General features: G+C 34.7%; 1 protein-coding gene across 2 annotated transcripts; it reads right to left on the minus strand.

Annotated features, from left to right (window-relative positions):
- Positions 1–13152: 13152 nt before the first annotated feature.
- On the minus strand, positions 13153–24172 carry LOC100820482 (condensin complex subunit 1). Of its 2 annotated transcripts, none has more exons than XM_006575060.4 (17): positions 23944–24172; positions 23571–23863; positions 23328–23491; positions 22061–23240; positions 21608–21799; positions 20434–21093; positions 20127–20303; positions 19682–19749; positions 19362–19584; positions 19186–19285; positions 18957–19072; positions 18817–18874; positions 18085–18236; positions 17805–18006; positions 17407–17592; positions 17264–17333; positions 13153–13502 (listed from the first exon to the last, which is right to left on the minus strand). In XM_006575060.4, exons 1-17 carry the CDS (start codon positions 24080–24082, stop codon positions 13499–13501), a joined length of 3984 nt encoding a protein of 1327 aa, XP_006575123.1. In that variant the 5' UTR covers positions 24083–24172; the 3' UTR covers positions 13153–13498. The 2 variants fall into 2 exon arrangements, with proteins under 2 accessions (XP_006575123.1, XP_006575122.2); XM_006575059.4 differs by having other exon boundaries at positions 17805–18003; positions 23944–24171.
- Between the last annotated feature and the right edge of the window lie 1593 nt (positions 24173–25765).

Genomic DNA, 25765 nt, shown 5'->3' on the forward strand with positions numbered 1-25765 from the left:
TTATAAATATGTTCTTCAGTGTGAAAAACACGATTTTCATCTCTCTCTATCTCTCTCTCTCTAAACCATCACCCAAACCCTAGAAACCCCTCATCCACGACCCATGACCATTAATGACTACCACAAGCCTCCATTGCTTGCCGTCGGACCACCACACGGAGAAGAACACTTTAATCGGAGCAAAATCTTCAAAACTCAACTTGAGGATTTGATAGAGAACGTAGCCTCCAATCCTCCCTTCATAGTTTCTTTGAGGTAACCGTGATTTCTATGCCTTCTCCTAGTTAGTTTGAACCCCTCTTTGTATCTCTTGTGATTTGGATATCGTTATTGGATATTTTTACACTTCGTTTGAAAAACCCTTGAAAATGAGACATCGTAAAAGTTACCTTTTTATAAATTAGACTTCATTTTTGTAACCTTAGCTTAACCCCGGTCATAGTGGCATGATCAAAATCTTAAAATGACGTCTCTTTGATATGGATCTCAAAACACCCATTTATGCCCTTTTTAAATTGAATGGGTATTTAAACCCAAAAGTTGATATCAACCTTGTCTTTGAAATCTATACTGAATTGTCTTCGATTTGGTATACAGAGCTCTGCATTTGGACGAACAGACGTGAAACTAAGAGATCTCAGAACAACGCCACAAGGAACTAATGAAGAGAAATACATAGGTGAGGGGATTTTATTGTTTGTTTACAACTTTTGATACCATAGTTGGGGTCAGGGGACCCAATTATAGGGATGTATGTTTGTCCCTGTGAATGCTGGTTTTCAAGAAATATCTTGTTTTTAACTAATGGGATGTGATATATTTGTTATTGATGATTGAAATTGTGAATGATGTTGTTGTTGTAATGATTGGAATTTTTGGGAAAAGTCTTAATTACAGAGGAGACTCTGCCCAAAATTTTATATTTGTTCTTCTATTTATTTCTTTATTAAATTTTAAATGAGCATAAGAGTTTGCTTTGTATACCATAGTTCTCCTCTTTAACTTATAATTTTCTCTAAAATATCAGTCTCGTAGTATTATGGATTGTTGTTGTATGAGATTTTTGTTGTCTAAAGACCTGAGGAATGTGAATTTATATGTATGCATGTGAAATGTGATTGTTTGTGATGTTGATGAAATTGAGATGAGATGATGTTGATGTTGATGTTGATGTTGATGTTGATGTTGATGTTGATGATAATATTGATATGAGATGATATTGATGTTGATAATGATATTAATATGAGATGATGTTGATGTTGACGATGATATTGATATGAGATGATGTTGATGTTGATGATGATATTGAGATAAGATGATATTGATGTTGATGATAATATTGATATGAGATGATGTTGATGTTGATGATGTCATTGAGATGAGATGATGTTGATGTTGATGTTGATAATGTCATTGTGATGGATGTATGTTGTGTGTGTACATGGGGGGTGCAATGACCTATTGGATATCCCAAGAGAGGGAAAGGGATTGGTTTAAAAATTTCAAGCGTCCTTGGAGAGGGAAGGGGATTGCTTAAAAAATTTAACTATCTACAGTCAGTGTTTCATACTTCATAATTGCATGGATATAGTATAAACTTTATCAGTAAGTACATGTAGTTTTTCATGAGGAAAAATACAAGTACTTGGGGGCATGTCACTCGATTTAAAACTTCCTTGAGACTCAGGCTGATCACCATGGGGGGGGGGGGGGGATGGCTTGTGCACGACAAGTGATGTAAACCCATTTGCATAAGGGTTGAGGAAGGATCTTCAAAGGTATTTTTTTGTACTTGTATGAAAATTCAGAAAATGGACTGGATAAGGAGAGAGAAAGTAGCGAGTTTAAGGAGGGCTGAATGGTAGGGATTTGGTTCAAAGTCTGAATGTGTTTGGATGGAGAATGAGGGTTTAGAATGATGAAGAAGGAGAATGAAGAAGGTGGTTGGAAGAATCACTCCTCCGGAATTGGTGTCATACGCAAGGTGGTGTTCCTTGATAAACCAATTTCTTGAATCACTCAAGTAACTAAGGAGATTCACTCTCACACTTTAGAAGGTGATTAAAACTCAATTCAAGGTTTGTCCTTTATTAGAAAATGCACAGCCCAGAAGTAGGAATGGCATCAAGTTGGTTACAAAAGTGAAAAGATTAAATGATCACCAATAACAACAATTGATGGTGTCATTATACCTAATTAAAACTAGAATTAAGACAAATGATCACCAATAACAACAATTGATGGTGTCATTATATCTAATTAAAACTATAATTAAGACACAAAACATGTGGAAAAATGCGCAACTCTTGGTCAGCCATGAGGCAGCCACAAGCCTAGAGTTTCCACCTTATTAAACCTTAATTTCTTCAAATTAAAACAAGCCCATTGGTGGTGCAAATCCAAAATTGACAGCCACTTTAACACAAGTTTGGGCCTTTATTTCAACTAACAAAATGCTAATAAAATCACTCAACAAAGGTGGCACCCTCTACTCTTCTTGGAACATGATGCAATTGACAATCCAAAGCTTCTCCACTTGTAACTTGGGCCTAAATCCAAATAGCATGGTTAACACTTGTTGAAGAGCTTCCTTGGCCTTCTTTGTTCTAGCCCTTGTCATAGGTCCTCCAAGTCCTTCTAAAGGTTCCTTGCCCTTAGTCCTTGCCATGTCCTCATCACTCTCTCCCTCTTCAAAAGGATTTTTCCTCAAATCGGCTTCTCCATCTGCATCAAAAAGAGTTAAGTCAGACACATTAAATGTAGTACTCACATTATACTCACCGGGCAATTCAATCTTGTATGCATTTTCACACACAAGCATGTTTCTAGTAGAACACTTGGGCACACATAATTTATTTTCTTTGAAAAGGTAGCCCTCATATCTATAAAAACCATATTTAGAAAACTTTTCACAATTTCTGAAGATTTCACCAAAGTTGTCATCTCCTTCATACAATTATTTCAAGCAATCAAATCCAATCATTTTTGTTTCAAGCATAGAAAGCAAAAAGTGCCTCCTTGACAAGGCATCCGCAACAATATTTCCTTTTCCCATTTTATGTTTAATAACATAAGGGAATTGCTCAAGAAATTCCACCCATTTGGCATGCCTTTTGTTTAGTTTTCCTTGTCCCTTTAAGTATTTTAGGGACTCATGGTCACTATGGATCACAAACTCCTTGGGATAAAGATAGTGTTGCCATGTTTTCAACGCTCTCACTAAGGCATACAACTCCTTATCATGAGTAGAATAGTTAAGGGTAGGGCCACTTAATTTTTCATTGAAATAAGCAATTGGATGGCCTTCTTGTAACAATACAGCCCCAATCCCAACATTTGAAGCATTACATTCAATTTCAAAAGATTTTGAAAAATTTGGTAAAGCAAGTATGGGGGCATTGGTTAACTTTTGCTTAAGAGCATTGAAAGCTTCTTCTTGTTTCTCCCCCCATTTGAAAACAACATTTTTTTAATTACCTCATTCAAAGGTGCTGCCAAGGTACTAAAATCCTTCACAAATCGCCTATAAAAACTTGTTAGGCCATGAAAACTTCTCACCTCGGTCACACTTTTAGGTGTAGGCCACTCTTAGATAGTCTTGACCTTTTCTTCATCAACTTAAACCCCTTTGGAACTCACTACAAAACCAAGAAACACAACATGGTCTTTGAAAAAAAATGCATTTTTCAAGGTTAGCATACAATTGTTCCTTCCTAAGCACACACAACACTGATTTTAAGTGTGCAACATGCAAATCAAGGGTTGTTCTATAAACAAGGATATCATCAAAGTACACCACCATAAATTTACCAATGAATTCTCTCAAAACATGGTTCATTAATCTCATAAAAGTGTTTGGTGCATTAGTTAAACCAAAAGGCATAACCAACCATTCATATAATCCATATTTAGTTTTGAAAGCGGTTTTCCATTCATCTCCTTCTTTAATCCTTATTTGATTGTAACCACTTTTCAAATCAATTTTGGAAAAGAAACAAGCACTATGCAATTCATCAAGCAAATCATTAAGTCTAGGTATTGGATACCTATATTTAATGGTAATATTGTTTAAAGCTCTACAATCGGAGCACATCCTCCAAGAACCATCTTTTTTTTTTGAACCAAAATTATCGGGACAGCACATGGACTCATGCTATCTCTTACCCATCCCTTACCAATGAGTTCTTCCACTTGTCTTTGGATCCCCTTGGTCTCTTGAGGGTTGCTCCTATAAGCTGGCCTATTAGGCAAAGAAGCTCCCAGCATGAGATCAATTTGATTCTCAATTCCCCTCAATGGTGGCAACCTACTTGGAACACTTGATGGAAACACATCCTCAAATTCTTGCAAAAGAGTTTTCACACTAGAAGCCAATTCAACATTGTCAAAAGTGTTAGTGGTCAAAACATAATTTTTTTCAAATCAACAAGTATAGGGGTTGTTTTGAATGAAACAACCCTTTGACCTCTCCTTTTGTTGCTAGAAAATTCTCCCTCACTTCAAGTGTTTCACTCATCTTTTTCCTCTCTTGTGTTTCCCTCTTTTTTTCCTCACTTTTTGAACTCTCAAGTGTTTCGCTCTCTTTTTCTTTTTCTCTCTTTTCTTGAAGAATTTTCTCTCTCATTTTTCTTTGATCCTCACACACTTCTTGTGGACTCAATGGTTTGAGCACTATCTTTTTTCCTTGATGTGTGAAAGAGATCTTATTGGTGAAACCATCATGATTAGCCCTCTTATCAAATTGCCATGATCTCCCCAAGAGTAAGTGGCTGGCCTCCATAGGAACAACATCACAAAGCACCTTATCATTGTACTTTCCAATGGAAATATCCAACTCCACTTGCTTCCTTACTTGCACCTCTCCATCCTCACTAGGCCATTGAAGCTTATACGGCCTAGGATGTGGTTTTGTGACTAAATTCAATTTAGACACAAGTCTTGCACTTGTCACATTGGTACAACTCCCTCCATCAATGATCACCATGCAAAACTTTGCCATTGATCAAACATCTAGTGTGGAAAATGTTTTCTCTTTGACTTTCCTCCATAAACTTCAATTGATGGCCAAGTAACCGCCTAATCATCAACAATTCTCCATCCGGTGTTTTCTCCACTTCCTCCTCATCATCCTCACTTTCTTCTCCCTTTTCAACTTCGGACTCACTAATGTACTCTCCATCTCTAAGAATCATGGCTTTCTTGTTAGGGCACTCATATGCATAATGTCCCAAGCCTTGGCATCGAAAACCTCTCATATCCCAGCTCTTTTTTGAGGATTGTTCTTGGAATTTTGGAGGAGTTTTTTGATGGTATAGGTGCTGCATTAGAGGTGGCAGCCCCTTTACTCTTGTCCTTCCAACTAGAAGAACCATAATTAGTGGAACTCCTTTTGGCCACACTTTTCCTCTTCAATTGTTGCTCTACTCGGATTGTTTTGTGAAGCAAATCCTCCTTTTCAACAAATTCCTATAGCTCAACAACATCAAGGATATCATTATTTATACCACTAAGAAATGTAGCCATAGTTACCTCTTCATCCTCTTCTATCTTGGTTTGAATCATAAGCACCTCCATTTCTTTATAGTATTCCTCAATGCCTTTGCTACCTTGGGACAACTTTTGAAGTTTGAATTTTAAGTCCCTAGTATAGCTTGCCGGCACATACCGCTTCCTCATGATCCTTTTCATCTCAACCCAAGTTTCAACCAAAGGCTCCTCATTTCTAGCTCTCTCCCTTTGTAGTTTGTTCCACCACACGAGAAAAATCCGAGAATTCCATGGCTGCTAGCTTCAATTTTTGGGCCTCCTCATAGGTGTTACATGAGGAGATATGCTCTCTCTTGAGCTCTCACTCCAAATATGCCTCTGGATCACTTTTGCCTTTAAAGGGAGGAATGTTGAGCTTGACTCCTTCAACTCAGTTTTGCCTTGGACCACCACCATTTCCTCATCTCCTTTCTTCCTAATGACCTTCACGATTCTCTAATCTCTCAATTCTTTCATACAACTCCTCATTGTTCTCTCTCAATAGTCTTTGCATTTGAGCATTGAGAGCATCCAACAAGAATCTTTGTGCCCTATCCAATTGATGTTCACCACCACCTGACATATTCAAAATGAAAATAATAAAAGTTATATTGAAAATAGAACCTCACCACACTCAAGTGTGTCTCTCAAATATAGCTTTTTTTAATGTTGTGCACTCTTGCCTTTTTCCACTCTAGAATTCTCCTTGAGTTCTAAAGCAACTCAAGAGAAAGTTTACACAATGTTCAACCACCAATTTGTGACAAGGAAAAGACTTAGGGTTAGGCTAACAAAGGCTTTTAGAACAAGGACAAAAATTCCAGCAACTACACCATGGGATTGTTTTTTTTTTATGAAGGAATTAAACTTCAAAATTTGGCAATTCAAACCTTCTAACAACCAATTATATTACCTTCAAGAATTTTTGAAAGCTATTATAGCATGAACCATTCAGTCAAAATAAATTTTATTTTTTTAAAATAAGTTTCTGCCTTTTTTTAAACAAGAAATTAAAGGCCTAATTTTTGCAATGGTTCAGCCTCAATAAAAAAAATAGCATGAACAAGGTAATATAAAATGGCAAAGAAGAAATTAGAAGGATGTTACCAAGAAATTTCAGCCCAAGCAATTTTGAAAAACCCTTGAACCTGGCTCTGATACCAAAATGATGTAAACCCATTTGCACAAGGGTTGAGGATGGATCTTCAAAAGTTTTTTTTTGTACTTGTATGAAAATTTAGAAAATGGACTAGATAAGGAGAGAGAAAGTAGCGAGTTTAAGGAGGGCTGAATGGTAGGGATTTGGTTCAAAGTCTGAATGTGTTTGGATGGAGAATGATGGTTTAGAATGATGAAGAAGGAGAATGAAGAAGGTGGTTGGAAGAATCACTCCTTCGGAATTGGTGTCACACACAAGATGGTGTTCCTTGATAAACCAATTTCTTAAATCACTCAATTAACTAAGGAGATTCACTCTCACACTTTAAAAGGTGATTAAAACTCAACTCAAGGTCTGTCCTTTATTAGAAAATGTGCAGTCCATAAGTAGGAATGGCATCAAGTTGGTTACAAAAGTGAAAAGATGAAATGATCACCAATAACAACAAGTGATGGTGTCATTATACCTAATTAAAACTAGAATTAAGACAAATGATCACCAATAACAACAATTGATGGTGTCATTATACCTAATTAAAACAAGAATTAAGAAACAAAACATGTGGGAAAATGGGCAACTCATGGTCAGCCATGAGGCAGCCACAAGCCTAGAGTTTTCACCTTATTAAACCTTAATTTCTTCAAATTAAAACAAGCCCATAGGTGGTGCAAATCCAAAGAGAATTGACAGCCACTTTAACACAAGTTTGGGCCTTTATTTCAACTAACAAAATGCTAATAAAATCACTCAACAAAGGTGGCACCCTCTACTCTTCTTGGAACATGGTGCAATTGACAATCTGAAGCTTCTCCACTTGTAACTTGGGCCTAAATTCAAATAGCATGGTTAACACTTGTTGAAGAGCTTCCTTGGCCTTCTTTGTTCTAGCCCTTGTCATAGGTCCTCCAAGTCCTTCTAAAGGTTCCTTTCCCTTAGTCCTTTCCATGTCCTCATCAACAAGGTGATCTCGACACTTGTTGCCTAGTTTTCCTAAGTGAAAGTGTCATGTGGACACGTTTAGGCTATTCTGACGAATGGTACCGCATTGCATTTGAGAGTTAGTCAGGTGCATACATCATTTTGAGCATAATTGATTTGAATTATGGAAAACGTTGGTGACTAGTTTGTTAAGTGCATGTTGAACTGATGGATTATTAAGAATGATTGTGGTTACTGTTATTATTTTCTTGCTAATCATTTTCATCTGGTGTTTGTTGTTTGTTGATCTTTTATAATAAACTCACCCTTGCAATTTTGTACCGTGTGGTTGGTACCTGTGATGATCGTGAACCTTCATTTGTGGGAGCAATTGAGTAGCAGTAGGTGATGTTGGAGAGAGATTCTTTTGTTGGAGCCGCCAAGCCAACATGATAACGTTGGAATTTATTTTGGAAGAGAGTTGTGTTTTGTTATCAACTCTTCTGAAGTTCCTTGATTCTTTTTTATTGGACATGTAAATTCTAGATTTAGATACATGTAAACAATGAATTATGTTCTGACATATGAATGATGTGTAGTGGTAGATGTATGTATATATATATATATAGATAGATATATATATATATATATATATATATATATATATAGATAGATAGATAGATATTTATATATTTGTGTGTTATTTGGTAGATGTATATCGCGAAAAATTCACCATCATTTTCATAATCAAATTAATAGAGCTTTCACTTAAAATTGAAATGTCGCATTTAGAGTTAGTGAGATCGTGGTGACGAGGTGGTTTGTTACAAGTGGTGGGAGTGAAAGTAACAGGTCATGCTATTCGTAAAATTAGGGAGAGTATCAAGTATGTTAAAGGGTTAGAGGAAAGAATAAGGGTTTTCAGAGCTTGTATTGCTAAAGTTGGTGGTATTACTACCAAGATGGGTTTGTGTTTGGAAGTTGTTACTAGGTGGAATTCCACCTTTCTTATGCTTGAGAGTTCACTTTTGTATCGTTGTGCTTATAGTAGTCTTGAATTTGAAGATAAAAGCTATACGAATTGTCCTACTAATGAAGAGTGGGATAGAGGTGAAAAAATGTGTGAATTTTTGCATCCATTTTATCAAATTAATGAGTTGATTTTTGGTTCCTCTTATCCTACATCTAATATGCATTTCATGCAAGTCAGGAAGATTTTATGTTTGTTGATTCAAAATGTGAATAATGAGGATGAGACCATTAGAAACATGACAATTGATATGAAAAAGAAAATTGATAAATATTAGGGTGAGTATAGCATTATTGCTTTGCTTTGGATGCATTCTAGACCCCCAATTCAAGTTTAATTTTTTTAGATTTTGTTATGCAAAGCTTGGAATTGATCAAATGGTTATCCAAGTGATGGAGGCTTGCTTGAGAAGCTTCTATGGAGGCTGGATCTTTGAGCTTCAATAAGGTCCTTCAATGGTGATTTTCAACCATGGAGTTGCAGCGGAAGATAAAGGAAAAGAGGTGGGAGGAGGCGCCATCCACTAGGGAATAAGCCATGGAAGGAGGAGCTTCACCACCAAGAGAGTGTCTTGGATAATAAGCTTAGAGAGGAAGCTTCAATGGAGGAAGAGAATGAGAGAGAGAGGGCCCCGAAATTGAAGGAGCAAAAGAGGGAGAGAAGTTGAACTTTGAAGTGTGTTTCACAAGTTTCACATTCATCAAAGTTGTGACAAGTGTTACACATGTTTCTATTTATATCCTAGGTCACTGACTATGTGAATTTCATTTTCATTTCATGTGAATCTAAGAGAAATATTCCAAGGATATGTCAAAGGCATCTTAGCATATTCCTTTAGATGCCATAAGAATGGAAGGTGTGACTCTAGCACATTGGAAAGGAATATGCCGCAAGAATATTTCAAAAGAATATTCCAAGAATATGCCAAAGGCATCTTAGTATATTCCTTGAGAAGCTAGAGAGGGGAAACTACACACCCCTTGATGCAATGCTACCCCCCAAGGGCATTGGATAGAAGACTCCAAGAATATTAGGCCAGAGATGCAAGAGAAGACCCTAGGATTCTCATGAGCCTTAGGGTAGATTTTGAGCCCATGGACTAAGTATGAGCCCACTTATCTTTGTACATATTAGACTAAGGTTTCATTATTTTTGGGTCTTGTATTTAGAGCTCCATAATGCAGGTAGGGTACCCAAGAAATGTAGGATTTTTCAGCCCTTGTATTTTAGGGCACCTATACTAGTTTTTGTATTAGGGGTAGTTTTGTAATTTCACATGCATTAAGTGAAAATTTGATGTGTGTGTTGGGAAATAAATTTAATTGAATTGGGAGAATCCCAATCCAATTAAATTTTAGAGGGGGAGGTGCGCATTTGCTTGCTACACCCCATTGTCACATCATATAGTCACACTTTGTGCATGTCCTTCATGCTTTACATGCCTCATGACACCTAAGCACACTTAGTGGAGAATGTTGGACTTGATCTTAGATTAGTGGGCTGAACCATAGATAAAATTCACTAATCATAATTAGTGATTTGGCTCCACAAATTCAATTTCAAATTCAAGTGAAATTTGAATAGAAATTCAAATTTCCCTCCAATTTTGTGTGACACTTAGGCTATAAATAAAGGCCATGTGTGTGCATTTTTGAACTTTGATCATTTGATAATTACACTTCAAAGTTCAGACCTCTTTTGAGGCATAAAATTTCGTGCTCCTTCTCTCCCTCTCTCTCCACTCATCTTCTCCTACCTTCAAGCTCTTGTCCATGGCTTCCTATGGTGGTGAGCTTCTTCTTGACTCATTTTCTCCTTGAATTGGCGTCTCCAATCATCTTTCTTCCTTCTTCATTCCAATGCCATTAAACTTCAAGAAGCAAAGGACTCCATTGATGAATAAGATCCAAGGCCTACAAGCTCCACATGGAGCTACGTCACCTCTCCAATAGCTAAGCTCACCCTCATGCCAAAATAGATGAAAATACAAAAAAGTCCCTACTACAAAGACTACTCAAAATGCCCTAAAATACAAGGCTAAAACCTTATACTACTAAGGTACCCTTAACTCGTAGGGTAGGGTGTTCTTAATTTGTAGGGTACCTTACAAACCTAAAATGGACAAAATACAAGGCCCAAAAGAAGAAAAACTTATTCTAATATTTACAAAGAAAAGTGGGTTCATACTTAGTCCATGGGTCCAAAATCTACCTTAAGGCTCTTGAGAACCCTAGGGTCATCTCTTGTATCTCTGGCCCAATCTTCTTAGAGTCTTCTATCCAATGCTCTTGGGGGGTAGGATTTGATGCAATCCTATCCCGCAAGGGCATTGGGTAGAAGAATCCAAGTAGATTGGGCTAAAGATCCAAGGGTAGGCCCTAGGGTTTCCATGAGCCTTAGGGTAGATTTTGAGCCCATGGGCTAAGTATGAGCCCGCTTATCTTTGTAAATATTAGAATAGGTTTTTCCTTCGTTTGGACCTTGTATTTTGGCCATTCAAGGAAGCTACCTAGTCTATAAATAGAAGCATGTGTAACACTTGTTGTAACTTTGATAAATGAAAGTCTTATGAGACACACTTCAAAGTTCCACTTCTCTCCCTCTTTTATTCCTTCAATTTCGTGCTCCCCCCTCTCTCTTTCTTTTCCTCCATTGAAGCATCCTCTCCAAGCTTCTCATCCAAGGCTCATCTTGGTGGTGAAGCTCCTTCTTCTATGGCTTATTCCCTAGTGGATGGCGCCTCCTCTCACCTCTTCTCCTTTGTCTTCCGCTGCATCTCCATGGTGGAAAATCACCATTAAAGGACCTCATTGAAGCTCAAAGATCCAGCCTCCATAGAAGCCCCACAAGCAAGCTTCCATCAGGATTGCATCACCAAACAAAGTTAAAAGTTGTGAAGCACAAGTTGTATACTCTATATAATGAGTATGTTAAGTTGTTTTTGAAAGAAGTTGTAACGACCCGCCTCGCCGCTATGATATCACCACTCTAAACCATGAAATTTTTAATTTTTAATTTTTAATTGAAAACTCCATTAATTTGCTTATGAAAAATGAAAGTAAATTTTTCACGATATACATTCACCAAACTACGCACCATTACTTAAATGAATACATACATACATATATATATATATATATATATATATATATATATATATATATATATATGTATAGTAACTCAGTACACATCATTCACATAATGGAAAGTAAATTAATTCATACATATAATTAAATCTGTGATTTACATCCTTAATTCAAAAAAAGAATTATGCAACCAACTACGGAGGATTTGATTAACAAAACACAACTCTCTCCCAAAATAATCCTAACGTCATCACGTCGGCTTGGCGGCTCCACAAAAGAATTTCGCTTCACGTACTCTACTGTTGTCATTTTGCTCCCACGAACAAAGGTTCACGATTATCACAGGTACCAACCATATGGTACAAAAATTGTGAGGTTCCCTGACCCCAACAATGGTATCAAAAGTCATAAATTATAATAAACTCCCCTCACCTATCGTGAGCTTTACGTCAATTCCTCTTTGTGTTGCTTAGAGACCTCTCTCGTTCACGTTCGTCAGTACAAACGCAAGGTTCTATATACCAAATTGAAGGAAATTTAGTATAGATTTCAGAAATAAGGTTAATGACAACATTCGGGGTTAATTACCATTGTCAAAACATAAAGGACTAAAGGGGTGTTTCGGATTCTACTAAAAGGAGACGTCATTTTGAAATTGCGATCATGTCAATGTGACTAGGGTTCAGTGAAGATCACAAAAATAACATCAATTTTATAAAAAAATAATTTTTACAATGTCTCATTTTCAAGGATTTTTCAAAGAAAGTATAAAAATACCTTATTACAGTACCCAAAACACAAGTGGCACTAAGATAAATTCAAACTAACTAAGATAAACTCAAGCTACATCAAACATTTTATCAAATGTTTAGTTGCTTGAATGTACATTTATTTAGTTGTGTATTTGAACTTTTACACTATCAAGACTCACTTAAGACAGTTTGACACTTTTAGTTTTAGTATTGAAATTATTTTTGTTTTGTTGGTATATTTGAGTGTTATAGATAGATTTGATTTTAAAATAATGAAGGAAAAAAATTATAATTTTATAAAAATAATTTTCCAAAAACATTTTTTTAAAAAAATTATTAATTGAACCCAAGGACCAATCCATTTATCTACAAACTTGACATACCAAATACAGACAAAAAAAAAGACATTTATTATGCAAAACAAATTTATTTGACCCACTTAAAACACAAGTTTCACGAGCTAGATGGGCCTATATGTCCACCCCTACACCAAAGTACCGGCTTAAAGAAGATTCTTCCCTAAACCCCAAATGATTTAGTAAGAGGTTCTTCATAGGCGCATCGACATTGTAGAAGATGCTTGTCTTTTCTCTAAACCAGACATTCTATAAAAAAAGATCCAATTTGAAGAACCGCTAGGACAATGACTTCAATTGCTTGACCAAATAGCAACAAATCATCTGCAAACATTAAATTACTACTTGGGATAAGTTGGCCCTGCAATTTTACAAATCATATTTTCCTCAAATGAGATATATTTTAGGAATCAAATCCTAGAATTATCTGTGATACACACTTTAAATTGATATTGTAAAACAGTATACATAATTTATGCCAATTTAAATATTAAAGCATTGCAACCGTAGTTGCCTCTACTAGAATCTGTTAAGCATTATGTATCCAAACTTGAATATGCAGTCATATATTTGCATCTGTTCAGTAGATCTTCCAGATTCCATTTGCTATATAACCACATCCCACATCAAACTGAAAAAGTATATCTTCTCATCAAAAGGCGCCTCAGTATCTACCTGCATTAAGGGACAAGGTAAATGGATTACAAAGGATTCGAGTCTTATGTTATTCGTCTGAATACGGTTAGAGCAAACAATGAATTCGATGTGATATTTCCTTATGAATACGAATCATATAAAGCTGCAATTGCAAAATCATTCTTTCATTATGTATCCTTGCCTACCAATATAAAAGTTTAATTTATATCGAATAGCAAAGTTGTTTTTCCCCAAAATATAGTATAAACTAGATGTAGTACACAGTTGAGAACAAAAAGTTAGATTATATTTACTTAAGAGTATATTCTAAATTTACATATTATAAAAAATTAAATAAATGACTATATTTGCAATATTTATGTACTAAAGCTATTCACATACACTCATTCTACAGTCACATGCCTGCACCTTCGTCTCAGAGGACTCTTTGACCGTCTCAGGGCAGCCTTATCTTCGTCTCAAGTTTGTCACATTGTCTTTTGTTTCCTTCACTTAAGTAGAGAGGGTGCAACATAGTATATATTTTGTACATTGATGGTTATGTTTTCTATGAATCTAATTAACGAGTTATTATTAGTTTTTTTTTTGTATGTTGTAATAGTCCTTTTTGTTTTTGGAGGGGTTGTTCTTGGATATGAAGTTCGGCGAGTTTTGATGAGACACTAGCATAGGATCCCTTCTTTTTTTGGGACATGAATATTATTAAATATGAAATCATGAATAAAGAACCTGTGAATTGCGTGAATATCCAGTGGTTTTAGTTCGTGTTCGTGAGACAGAGCTCAACTATCAATTTCCTCCTTACCACCTACTATGATCCGTTTAGGAAAGGCGTGGAGAGTCCAATGTTGCAAATGAAATAAATATCAATGGTTTTTTTCAATTTTGCTGTTTTTTTTTTCGTTTTCTTATATTCTTACAATAATTTTTTTCTCTTTATAATTCTTTAACCAGCTACACTGTTGGTAAAGAATCATTAATAAATCAATTGTATAACTACTAAAATAAAATCAGGTGATCCTTGAAGCTATCCAATTCTAAACAAAGTTATATCCAACCCGAAAAGATACATTTCTAAACAAAGTTTGACCTATAGATGTAATAAGCCAATAGGAAATTATAAGAAGTGACAGGTTAATATTAGCTTTTAACTATCAATGGAGAATTGGAAAAAGAAATGGCTGGCACTGACCACCAGTTATTTCTCAATAAGAAAAGAAAGCTTGGGCCCAATTAAAGGATCTTTTAGATTTGGGACTTTTTTATCTTTGCCCCCAATTCTCCAAATTAAGTTCCTGTCCCGTTTTCAAATAAAATACATAGACACCCCTTTTTTTCTTTGGTGTGAATTTGGGTCCTTGTCCACTCAGTTCACAACTTATTTTCGAAAAAATATTGCGAACTCACCTTAGGAATTTGATTTTCTGTAAACTAAATTCTTAACATTTTTTATTGAAAGTTATTATGTATCCTTAAATCCTAAAAGACATAATAAACTTCAAAGCTAAAATGAATTTTGTTTTCCTTTTTTTTATTATAAGTCTTGTTCTAGTAGTGCATTATTTAAATTGCAATAATTGCTTACACAATCAATTCATTAATTCAGCTTTAAGGATAATTTTCACTTTGTACATGTATGATACGATTCATTTTATTTTAATTAATTGAAATGTAGAAGTTTTAAGTATAGATATTGTTTGTCTGGAAAGTTGTAATGGTACTGGCCGACTTGTCGTCGTCTAGCAATTTGTCTTGTGTTTGTGTATGTGCAATTGAAGTACCTTTTACTCAAACTAAAACTTCCATAAAACATAACTGAAATAATCCATTGAACGTAAAATTTAGAAAAAAAAAGTCGAACACCCATACATAACCGTTATGAAGTTTTGTACAAATACTATCATCATTCTATCATTAGTCTAGATACACTCATGCACCACAGAAACATATGCATAGATACAGGGTATGGGGGATCCAGAGCTCTTTCTCTCTTTGTCTATACAGGGTACTGACATTGTAATTGTAATTTGTAGACACTTTTGGTTTTCTTGTTTGCATTGTCATCACGATGTTCATTGTTGAACATTGTTAGTGATCAAATTGACAGGTACAAATGTCTTTAATACTCTTTTGAAGCTTTTTTTGTTATGAATATTTTTATAACTTGTTTTTTATGATTAATGACTATTGTTTTATATACAAATTATGTTCATTAGTGAACCTTAGTTTCCTATTTGAGATTCAATACAATGATTTTATCAGTAGAAAGAGTCATTTTTTATACTAATTAACTTATGTTTCATTATATCATGCAGTATTTTACTAATCCAAGACCATTAAAATCAAAGAGATTAAAGGAAATTCACATTCAGTGAGCAAGATTTTATCTCAGTTAAAAATGAAACACTAGGTGTTTAAAAAATTTTACAATTGTATATAGTTATGCTTAATTAGATTCAGTTATAGTATATGATTTAATGTATTGATGTTATTATTTTCTTTAACTATTTCTTATAATTAATAGTAATTATTCAATAATAATATAAAATTTTGTATTGTAAAACTGCCTAAATTGATCTGTTTTTAAATTTGCAAGTTTAGGTAATATTAAAAAAACAGACAAGATATTAAAAAAATTGCAAAAAACATCGATTTTTCTAAAAATTTATGTAGTGCAAAAAACATTGATTTTTAGAAAATTGATGTTGTTTTGGCATATTTTACATTTTTTTGGTTAATTTGCTGATTATACGACATCAATGTTCTTAAAAACCGATGTTATGTAGAGTATGTTAACATCGATTTTACGAAAACCGATGTTAACATTGATGATGTTAACGTCGGTAGTTTCAACATCGATTTTTTGAAAGTAAAAAAAGACCAATTTTAAAAGTCTATTTTCTAATAATGTTGATAATTTTAAAGATTTAATTGTGTCAAATCTAGTAGATGAATGTAATTTGTCCAAATTCGTAGGATCAAGTTTAGGGGAAATAAATCTGAACCAAATCAGATTAGATATATTTTAGGAAGTTTTTATCTTGATTATTGTATTTTCTCTCTATTTATGTGGAGATTTGTTTCCTAATTATAGGAGATTTATTTTTCTTATTTGTAGCGTGAATAAATACCAATTGTACCATTATTTTGAATTCATTGAGAAATAGAATATTTACTATAAACCTAAAAATTGTATATTTATTTTGTCAGTCTTTTGGAGATTCCACTTTAAACTAATAATATGACTAAAATTAAAGTATATAAATGAAAGGTGACCCTCAATGTATTTGTGGGGTTGAATTAAACTCAAATCCAAATTCTAATATAGTCTATCCTAATGATTATTATTGAGTCTATCGAGTCACTACAATTGGGTTCTTATCAGACCACCCATAAATGTTCAATCCTGCAAACTTCATGCTCAAGATGTCTAGTCCACGACGTGAGAGGTATAATGGAGATCTCATATCAACTAGTAATATGACCAAATTAAAGAATATAAGTGGATACAACCCTCACTTTACAAATCAATTTTTTAGAATTGAATTTTGTCTAAACCTAAATTCTAAGATATAAATGTGATGTAGGCATGTAACTATATTATTAATTCACCCAAAATTATGTGAATTTAGATAATATTACTAACATATTGGTACTTTCAAAATCATATGCGTATTGGAAAAACTTGTGAAATAAGGTTATATGACGTGGATAACGTGCAAGATCAGAATGTTAGCATCTTATCACGCAAATGCAAGCTAAAGATGCATAAGGCATACCTCTTTGATCGAATAGTTCTTTTGGTTCCACCTTTAACATTGCTTTTATTAGTTCTGGACCGTTGAACTCCTGTAATCAGCAGCCTCTTGTTTATTATAACAATAAAATCAAGCTTCCTAGCAAAAGCTGTGTTTAAACTAACCTTTTGTCTTAACCTGGGGTGATTGGATTTCAATATCCCGGGTTTCAATATCCCCTTGATCCGACTCTGTCAACTCACTTGAAGCACCAGAATGTGATTCTGACACAAGTTTAGATTCTGATCTCTCATTTAAAGGCATAGTTGCCTCTTCAGTGTAAGCATCAATTATTTCACCTTCTGTTTCATCTGGCAGAAAATTCATAATTAAAAAAAAATCCTGCTCATCGGACTTCGTTCGAAGCAGACAATTGTTTATCCAGTAAAATCATATAGTGTATTAGTGCTTCGAGTAGTTGATTACTATCACTCAATGTACTGCTATAAATTTAACCAGGACATTGAGTGATAGTAATCAACCTGAAGAAGAAACCAGGACATTTTAAAGTTTAAAAGTTAACCTGAAGAAGAATTAGATGACAAGTGATCTTCAGAATTTATAGTCACGGTAAAACCTTCCCTGCTGCCAATCTTCTGTTGATGGATTTGAGCATTTCGAGCAGTAACTTCCTGTTCCTTTTTATCTGTGTGAAACTTATTCAGCTTATCCTCAAACTCTTCAATGCAAGCTTTAAGTTCAAGTTTTGCAAACTTCTTTCCCTGCTTTCAATTTAAATTATACAAGAAAAAGAGTCAGTCATTTTTACAAAAAGTATGCATGAGCAACAAAAACATAATTACCTTGTTCAGTATGTTCCTGAAATGGTCCATAACAGAATCCTCTGACAAGACATGTTCATAGGACTTAAATAACTCTATTAGTTTTTTCATCCCTTTTTCAGTAAACGATAACTGAGAGAGACAATAAGATATATATTCCCATTGTCTAACATCTGCAGAGAAATAAAATCATGATCACTATTAGCAATAAACTACAAACTTCTCTTGGTTTTGTAATTGATTTCAAAGCCCTTCAGAATTACAAGAATATAACTCATGCTTTAACTCATTGGCTGATCGAATGTGAAATCAGGAACTGTTGTTTAGCATATTCTATATACTTTAAATTGGAAAACATTTTACCAGAATAGTCTAAATCTTCTTAATCTTTATATAAGATATGCCCAATCTTAGTGAGTGTTTGATATCTCATTTGCTGCTTCTGCATATTTGGTTCATTTGTATGACTTTTATTATTAACGCACGTACAGAACATAAAAGCAAACATGCAGTCACGGTTAATTGTGTACGACCACAGACAAACTTCTGGGAGATCAGAATTTCATGCAGACCTAAGGAAGTGATTCTTGATGCGAAAAATTTTCTATTAATTAAAATAATATACCCTCAAGGATGCTATATAAAACACTAGTTTAGACAATTTTAGGCATAAAATTGTGAAACTTTTTATTAATTTGGCTGAACTGGCTTTAATTAGTATTTAAAAAAATTTAAAGGATAAAGAAGATATACCTGTAACACCACTAAACCGATGACATAGCTTTTCCACGAGAGCTTCCATTTGTCTATCCTGGAGTACTTAATGAAACTAATGTGAGGATGGCAATCAGAATAAATATAGAACAATTTCAGCATTGTCAGGTAATCAATACCTTCTTGATGGAAGCAATTAAAAATTGCATGATGTTGCAGAAAGAATCTTTGCTCAGATTTTGCTGGGATAATTTGCTTAGAATATCCGGAAGTAAGTTATATATTGGATTGTTTCCTGTTATAATCCATAAAACTATATCAAACAACTTTCTGCCTTTAAAAATGCAATATCGAGAATAATAGCAGATACTTATCTACAAAAGAGAAAATCATAATACAAGTAAAAACCTTTCTTGGAAAGTTCAAGAAAAAATAGCTTAGCTAGATTTGAAATTCTCTCATCTTCGTCTTCTAATCTTACAGCCATTTCATTAATGTATCCTTTTACCTGATCAAGAAATGATTGCATCAGTGTCTAAATCACTGCACAAATTGAAAAAAGAAATAACTTAAGTAACCACTACCTTCATCATGTCATTTAGTATGAGATGTGAAAGCACCAACACAGCATTCTTCCTAACAGATGCACAGGGATCTTTTAGGCGCGCATACATGTTTTCTGTCCATGGTTCTAAGAGGTTGGGAAACCGTACTGCTAAATCTCCCAATGCAATTGTGCAATTAGAACGAACAATTTCAGAATGTGCACCTTCCACAACCGTGAAAAGGAGTTGGAGATTTGCATCACTGAAAAAATTCACTTTATTTTCACTCCATAACAAGGCATAAATAAGTACCAGCAAAAAATAAGTGGAAGGAAGTGCAGATTTAACATGGAACTCACCAAAAATCTGCATCGATAATCATCAATCGACACAGAGCAAGCATTGCAGATGCCTGTAATTCTGGATACTGGATAAATGGAAGAAGTTACATCAGCAACAAATTTGTTTTATAATGTTTAAAATTTTATTCAAAACTTGAGATTAATTAACTTTTGAAATCATATCCTATTTTCACATTTCGTAAAAGAAAAATTGATTGGCAAATGTTAATTGTTTGTTTTGTTAGTTTTTGTTAGTGGGAGGGATTTGAACCCACAACCTCTCCCGAGACCTCCCCCCTTCTTCCTTCAACCATCAAGTCAACCTTATAATTCCATTTCACATTTTGACAATAACTGTTGGCTTCAATATATGGCCATTAACTTAGAATACAAAAAAGCTACCAAATAATGAATAGAAAAATGCAAGACAGCTAAGTTTCTTGAAGGAAATTGAGGAAATCACCTTCTGCATTAGTCCTAAATTTTTACAAAGCTTTGACAAAAAGGTTGCACAGATACCAATCAAATTCTTTTCATTTGAACCACCAGATACTATTTCTTTTTCTGCCTTTTCAAACAAAGCATCAAGCGCTGCATCCTCAGAGGCAGCAAATCCTAACTCTGCATTTATATCATTATCCTGCAATGGATTAACAAGTCAAACTTAATAGATTTTGACATCAAAAGATCAAGATGTATTGCTGTCACTGACAACTGATAGTTGAAGCTATCAGGATGACATGACCATAAGAAAGAAACATTGATTGCACCTTCTGTGTACCAGTTGATACGGTGCCATTGCTGTCTAGGTTCTGATTCTCATTGTCCTTTTTCTCTTTTGTAAGTTTCTGCTTCTGAATTTTACGGGCACAGGATTCAATATATACCAGTTGATTCATGGCAACATGACTTATTATAAATAAACATCTGCTAAGCTTTGCTACTTGAACTGTGAGAGGCATACTGCCACTACTTGTGTCAATGTCACTCTGCACATTAACACCGCCATCATTACAGACAGAACTGAGAGATTTCTTTATCATATCAGCTGCTATGGTTTCTGGGGTAGGGTGAATGGCATAGATTGCAGCTATGGCTTTGTCAGCAGCAGCAAACCAAATATTTGCGGGAAGCCAAAAACCAGTGATTAAACTTTCTAGAAAACCAAATATTCGAGCACTACTACTAGCCAGCAGTTTTTTCTTGTCATCTTCGGACAGTCTCTGGATAGCAAGACAAGCTGTCCTAGCAAGCAAAGGATCAACTTTGGACCAACGACCAAACCCAATATCAATGATGTCCTGAAAATGTGAGCCAAGCACACCAGAGGACGTCTTTGCAACCATGCAAAGGACTGATAAAGCACCACGGCTTTGCTCTGCAGTGGTTCCACCAACATTAAAGCAAAAGAAATCCCATAATGCTGATATCTGCAGTAGCAATGATGAGATGAGGAAACCAAATAGTGAGAACCAAATTAGAAACACTGGCAGGAAGAATTTCTTTCAATGGGAGAAATAAAAGGAAACTACAATACTGATTCAAGTAAGAGATCATAACTCAAGTCAGCCTCAACAATAAGAACCCTACTTACCACTGTAAAGCATATTTATATATTTATATTTATTTATTCTTTTATTATACATATTTATTAATTTATTTATTGTTTAAGACCAGTGTTTATCATCAAATGATATGTAAACATGAAAATTAAGCCAATCTCAATCTCATATTTAAATTTGTGAACACGGATATATAAACTGAAAAATAAAACATAAGGGCTTCATTCCATAAAACATTTAGAAAGAGTCAAACTTGGTAGGGTACATTTCTTGGTCAAGTTTTCTATTTCTAGGGAATAAAGCATCATTCTGCAGTCCTATCTAGAGGCATTCAACTAATTCATACAGCACACATACTACTCAAGGTGGTACATGAAAATACCGTGCTGGAAGATATTTCACCCTTAGAGACCAGGGCACCAACTATAAACTCAAGAGCTGCTAGATCTCCTATATTGGAATCAGTGGCAAGACTCAAAAGATTATTGGCAGTTTCAATTGGACTTTTCCTGATATATATTGTATGGAAAGCGCTCTCCACTGCTTCATAGATGGATTTATCCTGAGAAAATACCTACAAATGAGAGATGACAGAAAGAAAGAATTAATTTTAGAAAAATCAAGGATTACATACATACAAAGAGTGCATAGCCTCTAACACATTAAAAAACAATCAAATAAACCTTGAATATCCTTGTTTCACAGCAAGGTTTTAAATTGCAATCTGCAACCACAGTTGCAATCACATTTGCCTATCATTTCCCCCTATTTAGATAACCACAATACGACTGTGTTTGCAACATAACGTTTCACTATAAAAAGAACAACGGCTTACCAATGGTAACATCTTTCGAAGACATTCCTCAGAGTCATCAATCTGAAACTGTTTGCATCTCATCAATAAGAGAATTGTGTTCTCTACATCAGTAGCAGAAGATGAAGCCATCAATTGGACAAGTGTTGGCATTGTGGCTCCAATGCATTTAGAGAACCGCAATCCAGCCTCAAGAGATGCAACCAATGCCCTAGTCTGTTCCAAGTTCCCAACATCTGGCACACTACTGTTCTGCAGAGGGATCGCTTCTTCTGATTGGGACAGGCAACTATCAGTTAAACTGTCTAGTTGCTGCCCCTTCACAACATTTTCACAATTTAAATCATCCACTTCTCCATCCCCATTGTAAATATCAGTATCAGAGGAGGGTTCTGCTCCTTCTGAAGGCTCAAGCTCTTTCAACTTCTTTTTGTACTGATCTAAGGTTGCTTCGAATGAAGCAATTCGAAGCTGTGGACCAAAAGGGTTGTGCTGCAGCATCATGATCAACAGATTCAAAGCAGATTTTCTGACAATTGCACTCTTGTCCTCCAACCTTCCAGCAGCAACTTCTGCAACCTCATTCCACAGGCCAATTGAAATAGAGTGCTCCTCACATAACTCTGCCCACACCTGAAGAACTCGACTTCTGGTGTAGGCAGAAACATCTCTACAACGCTCAAGCAAGATTTCCAACATAGCTTGCTTGGTACGCAAACGAATGGACTTGGAAGTCACTTCACCACCATCAACATCTTTAAATGCCTTGGCTATTAACTTCCCCAGCACCGCAACAAGTGCATTTCGAATCTTATAGGACTCTCCACCAAAGTGAGGGACAAGAATGCCAATGTTAGTCGAAATCAGTTTTGGTATGCGGTCAGCAAGCTCAACCAGGAAACGACCCACATTTTCAGCCCCAACAGTGTCTTTCACGTAATCTTTGGGATTAGTCCTTCCAATCTCCCTAACAAGTGACATGGCAAGGCTTCCATCTGCATACTTCTTCTCAGCACCAGCAACTGCATCCGCCATGTGCGTGACCACAAAATCATACTTGTGAATCAGGTGCATGATGGATGCACACGACTGTGCGGTGTAATGGTACTTGGTAGAGCAGGCTCCAATTATACGGCACAGGGCATCTTTCAAATCAGAATCTTTTAAGAGAGTTGCATCCTCAAACATAAAGAATGCATTTCTGCAACAAGTGAGGGCCAACTCAGAAAGTTCTTCTAAGAATAAAGTCAGATTGAATACTTGTTCTAAAAATACACAAAGCACTCACTTTGTAATGAAAGACAAATAGTTTTCGTCCAGGTCCGGCGAGCCAAAAAGCAGTTCAAGGTTTATCTCCAAAGAATTGGCAATGAGATTGAGGATCCGAGCTCTCTGTGCCTCCCAATTCCATGAATTGACAGCGGGTTTCTTCCTAGCACTTGGGGCCACCACCTGAAAGCGGAAACTATCAGGAATTTCTTTGAATTTAAGGAATAACAATTGGAGTATGTATTGTAGAGAAGGAAGGAACCTTGGAGGCGTTGTTGTTGTTGCTGAGAAGAAAAATGTTGAGGAGGAAGAAGGTGTATATTTTGAAAGCATTGCGGTGAGAGGCGAGGGGAACGTGGTGGTCATGGGAGGCCCTGGAGAGGGAATCGAAGTTGGGGAGAAGGACGGCGAGGTTGGAACGAAGAGTTTCGAGGAGGTTTAATTTGGAGGAGGGGGAGAGAAGGGCGAAGCCGCGAACCAAGGAGTACACGCGGTCGAACACATCCTGCTCCTCAACGCACAGGATTTCCTTGTCCGAAAGATCAAACGACACACCTGTTTGTTTGTTCACAAACGAAAATGTTGGTTTCAATTTGAGATTCATTTTTCGATTGAGAAGAGTGAGATTGTTTTACCTTTGACGAACTCTTCGAGTTGAGAGGAGACAAGGGAAGCGATGTTGACAGGGTTCTGGACGTAGAGCCTGTCGTCGTCTTCGCGTCCTTCGTGTTCCAGGTCTTCCAGTGTGCGAGGGAAGACGAAGAGGGGAGCCATAGAAGAGAGAAAGAGAAAAGCGGAAGCGATTTGTTTTTCTGATTTCTGCGCTCCCCAATTTCAAATGAAACTGAAAGTTGTTAAAGGCGGCAAGGACCATCCCGTCCAAACTTCATACGATACGACTGTGTTTAATTTAAAGCTAAATTACAATTCTAGTCTCCCTTTAAGGCCAATTTGCAATTTTTGTCTTTTTTTTCTCATTTTGGTATATGTTTAAAAAGGATTTTTTAAATGTAATTTTAGTTTTTTATTTTATTAAATTCACAATTTTAGTCTCTCATTTTAAAATAAAAATATTTAGTCATTTTATTTTAAAATATCTATAATTTTAGTTTCGTATTTTAAAATAGAGATATTTGATCATCTTATTTTATAAAATTTTCAGATTTAGTCAAATTCTTAATTTCACCTACATTTTATTTCTTTTATTTTGATCCAGTTAAATCATAGACCTAACATATTCATTTAAGACATCATTAAAAAATAATTTAATTAATTATAATGTAAGAAATAAAATGTAGATAAAATTGCAGATTGAACTAGAATTTCTTTTTTTTAATATATGATCAAAATTGTGATTTTTTTAAATAAAATTTAAAAAATAAATGTCTCTATTTTGAAATAGGAAACTAAAATTATAAATTTTTAAAACAAAGAATTAAATATCTATATTTTAAAATGGAAAGACCAAAACTAAAAATTAAATAAAATAAAGAGACGAAAATTACATTTAAGTCTTTTAAAAAATCTAAAATTTTCATTTAATCTTCAATTTTGCATATGTTATATTTCTTTTTTATATTTTAATTACTTAATTTACTTTTTATAGTACCTTAAGTAAATATATCAGGTAGAGGGTTCAATTAGATTAAAAAAAAAAAAACATATACAAAATTTAATATTGGATCAAAATTACATATTTTCAAAATTAAGAATCAAATGATAAAGTATTAAAGAAAAATGAAAATTATAATTTAACATTTAATTAGTATAGAAACCATCTTATGGGATATATTAATATTATTGACATTCAATAATTTTAAGATAAATTATTATATAAAAATATGAACGATGTCCATATTTTCAAATTTATATTATGTCTTATGGGACAAAAAATTGGCACATATATCTTATATTGAATAGTATCTATTTATTTTTAAATTGCCTTGTCAAGTAGCTAGGTAAAAGTAATGATTTGGCATACTAATGGGAATAAATAGTAATTTCATGCAATATTTATATTTAAATTATAAACATTATATTAGAACCACGTTAGGTTTTTGGGGCGATTCATTGATAAATAAATTCCACATGAATTTACATTTAATTTAATAATACTATAATATTTTATTAAGATTGAATAAATAGTCAAGGACCTACATAATAATTCGATTGAAGAAGAAGACTTATATAAACCTACAAGGTTTAGTATAGTGTTGGACAAGTGGTCTCAATAACTTAAGAGGGGGTGAATTAAGTTTCAAAATTTTCACTAATAAACTTTTAACTCCCTTCTAAATGATAGACTCAAAATGCAGAAGAAAAAACATTATTCAATTTAATAATGTTCTTTAAACATGCAAGACAAAATTGATTGCAATAACATAAATGAGATAAGGGAAGAGAGAAATGCAAACTCGATTTATACTGGTTCAGCCACTTCTCGTGCCTACGTCCAGT

The sequence above is a fragment of the Glycine max genome, chromosome 2 (genome assembly GCF_000004515.6).
Source record: "Glycine max cultivar Williams 82 chromosome 2, Glycine_max_v4.0, whole genome shotgun sequence".
Classification (NCBI taxonomy): Eukaryota; Viridiplantae; Streptophyta; class Magnoliopsida; order Fabales; family Fabaceae; genus Glycine; species Glycine max.

Coding starts and splice junctions, on each gene's coding strand:
- LOC100820482 (XM_006575060.4), bottom strand. CDS start 24,082: ATGGCTCCCCTCTTCGTCTTCCCTCGCACACTGGAAGACCTGGAACAC. Junction 21,800..22,060: donor TTCGAAAGATGTTACCATTG/GTAAGCCGTTGT, acceptor TCTCATTTGTAG/GTATTTTCTCAGGATAAATC. Junction 19,286..19,361: donor TACTAAATGACATGATGAAG/GTAGTGGTTACT, acceptor TTTCTTGATCAG/GTAAAAGGATACATTAATGA.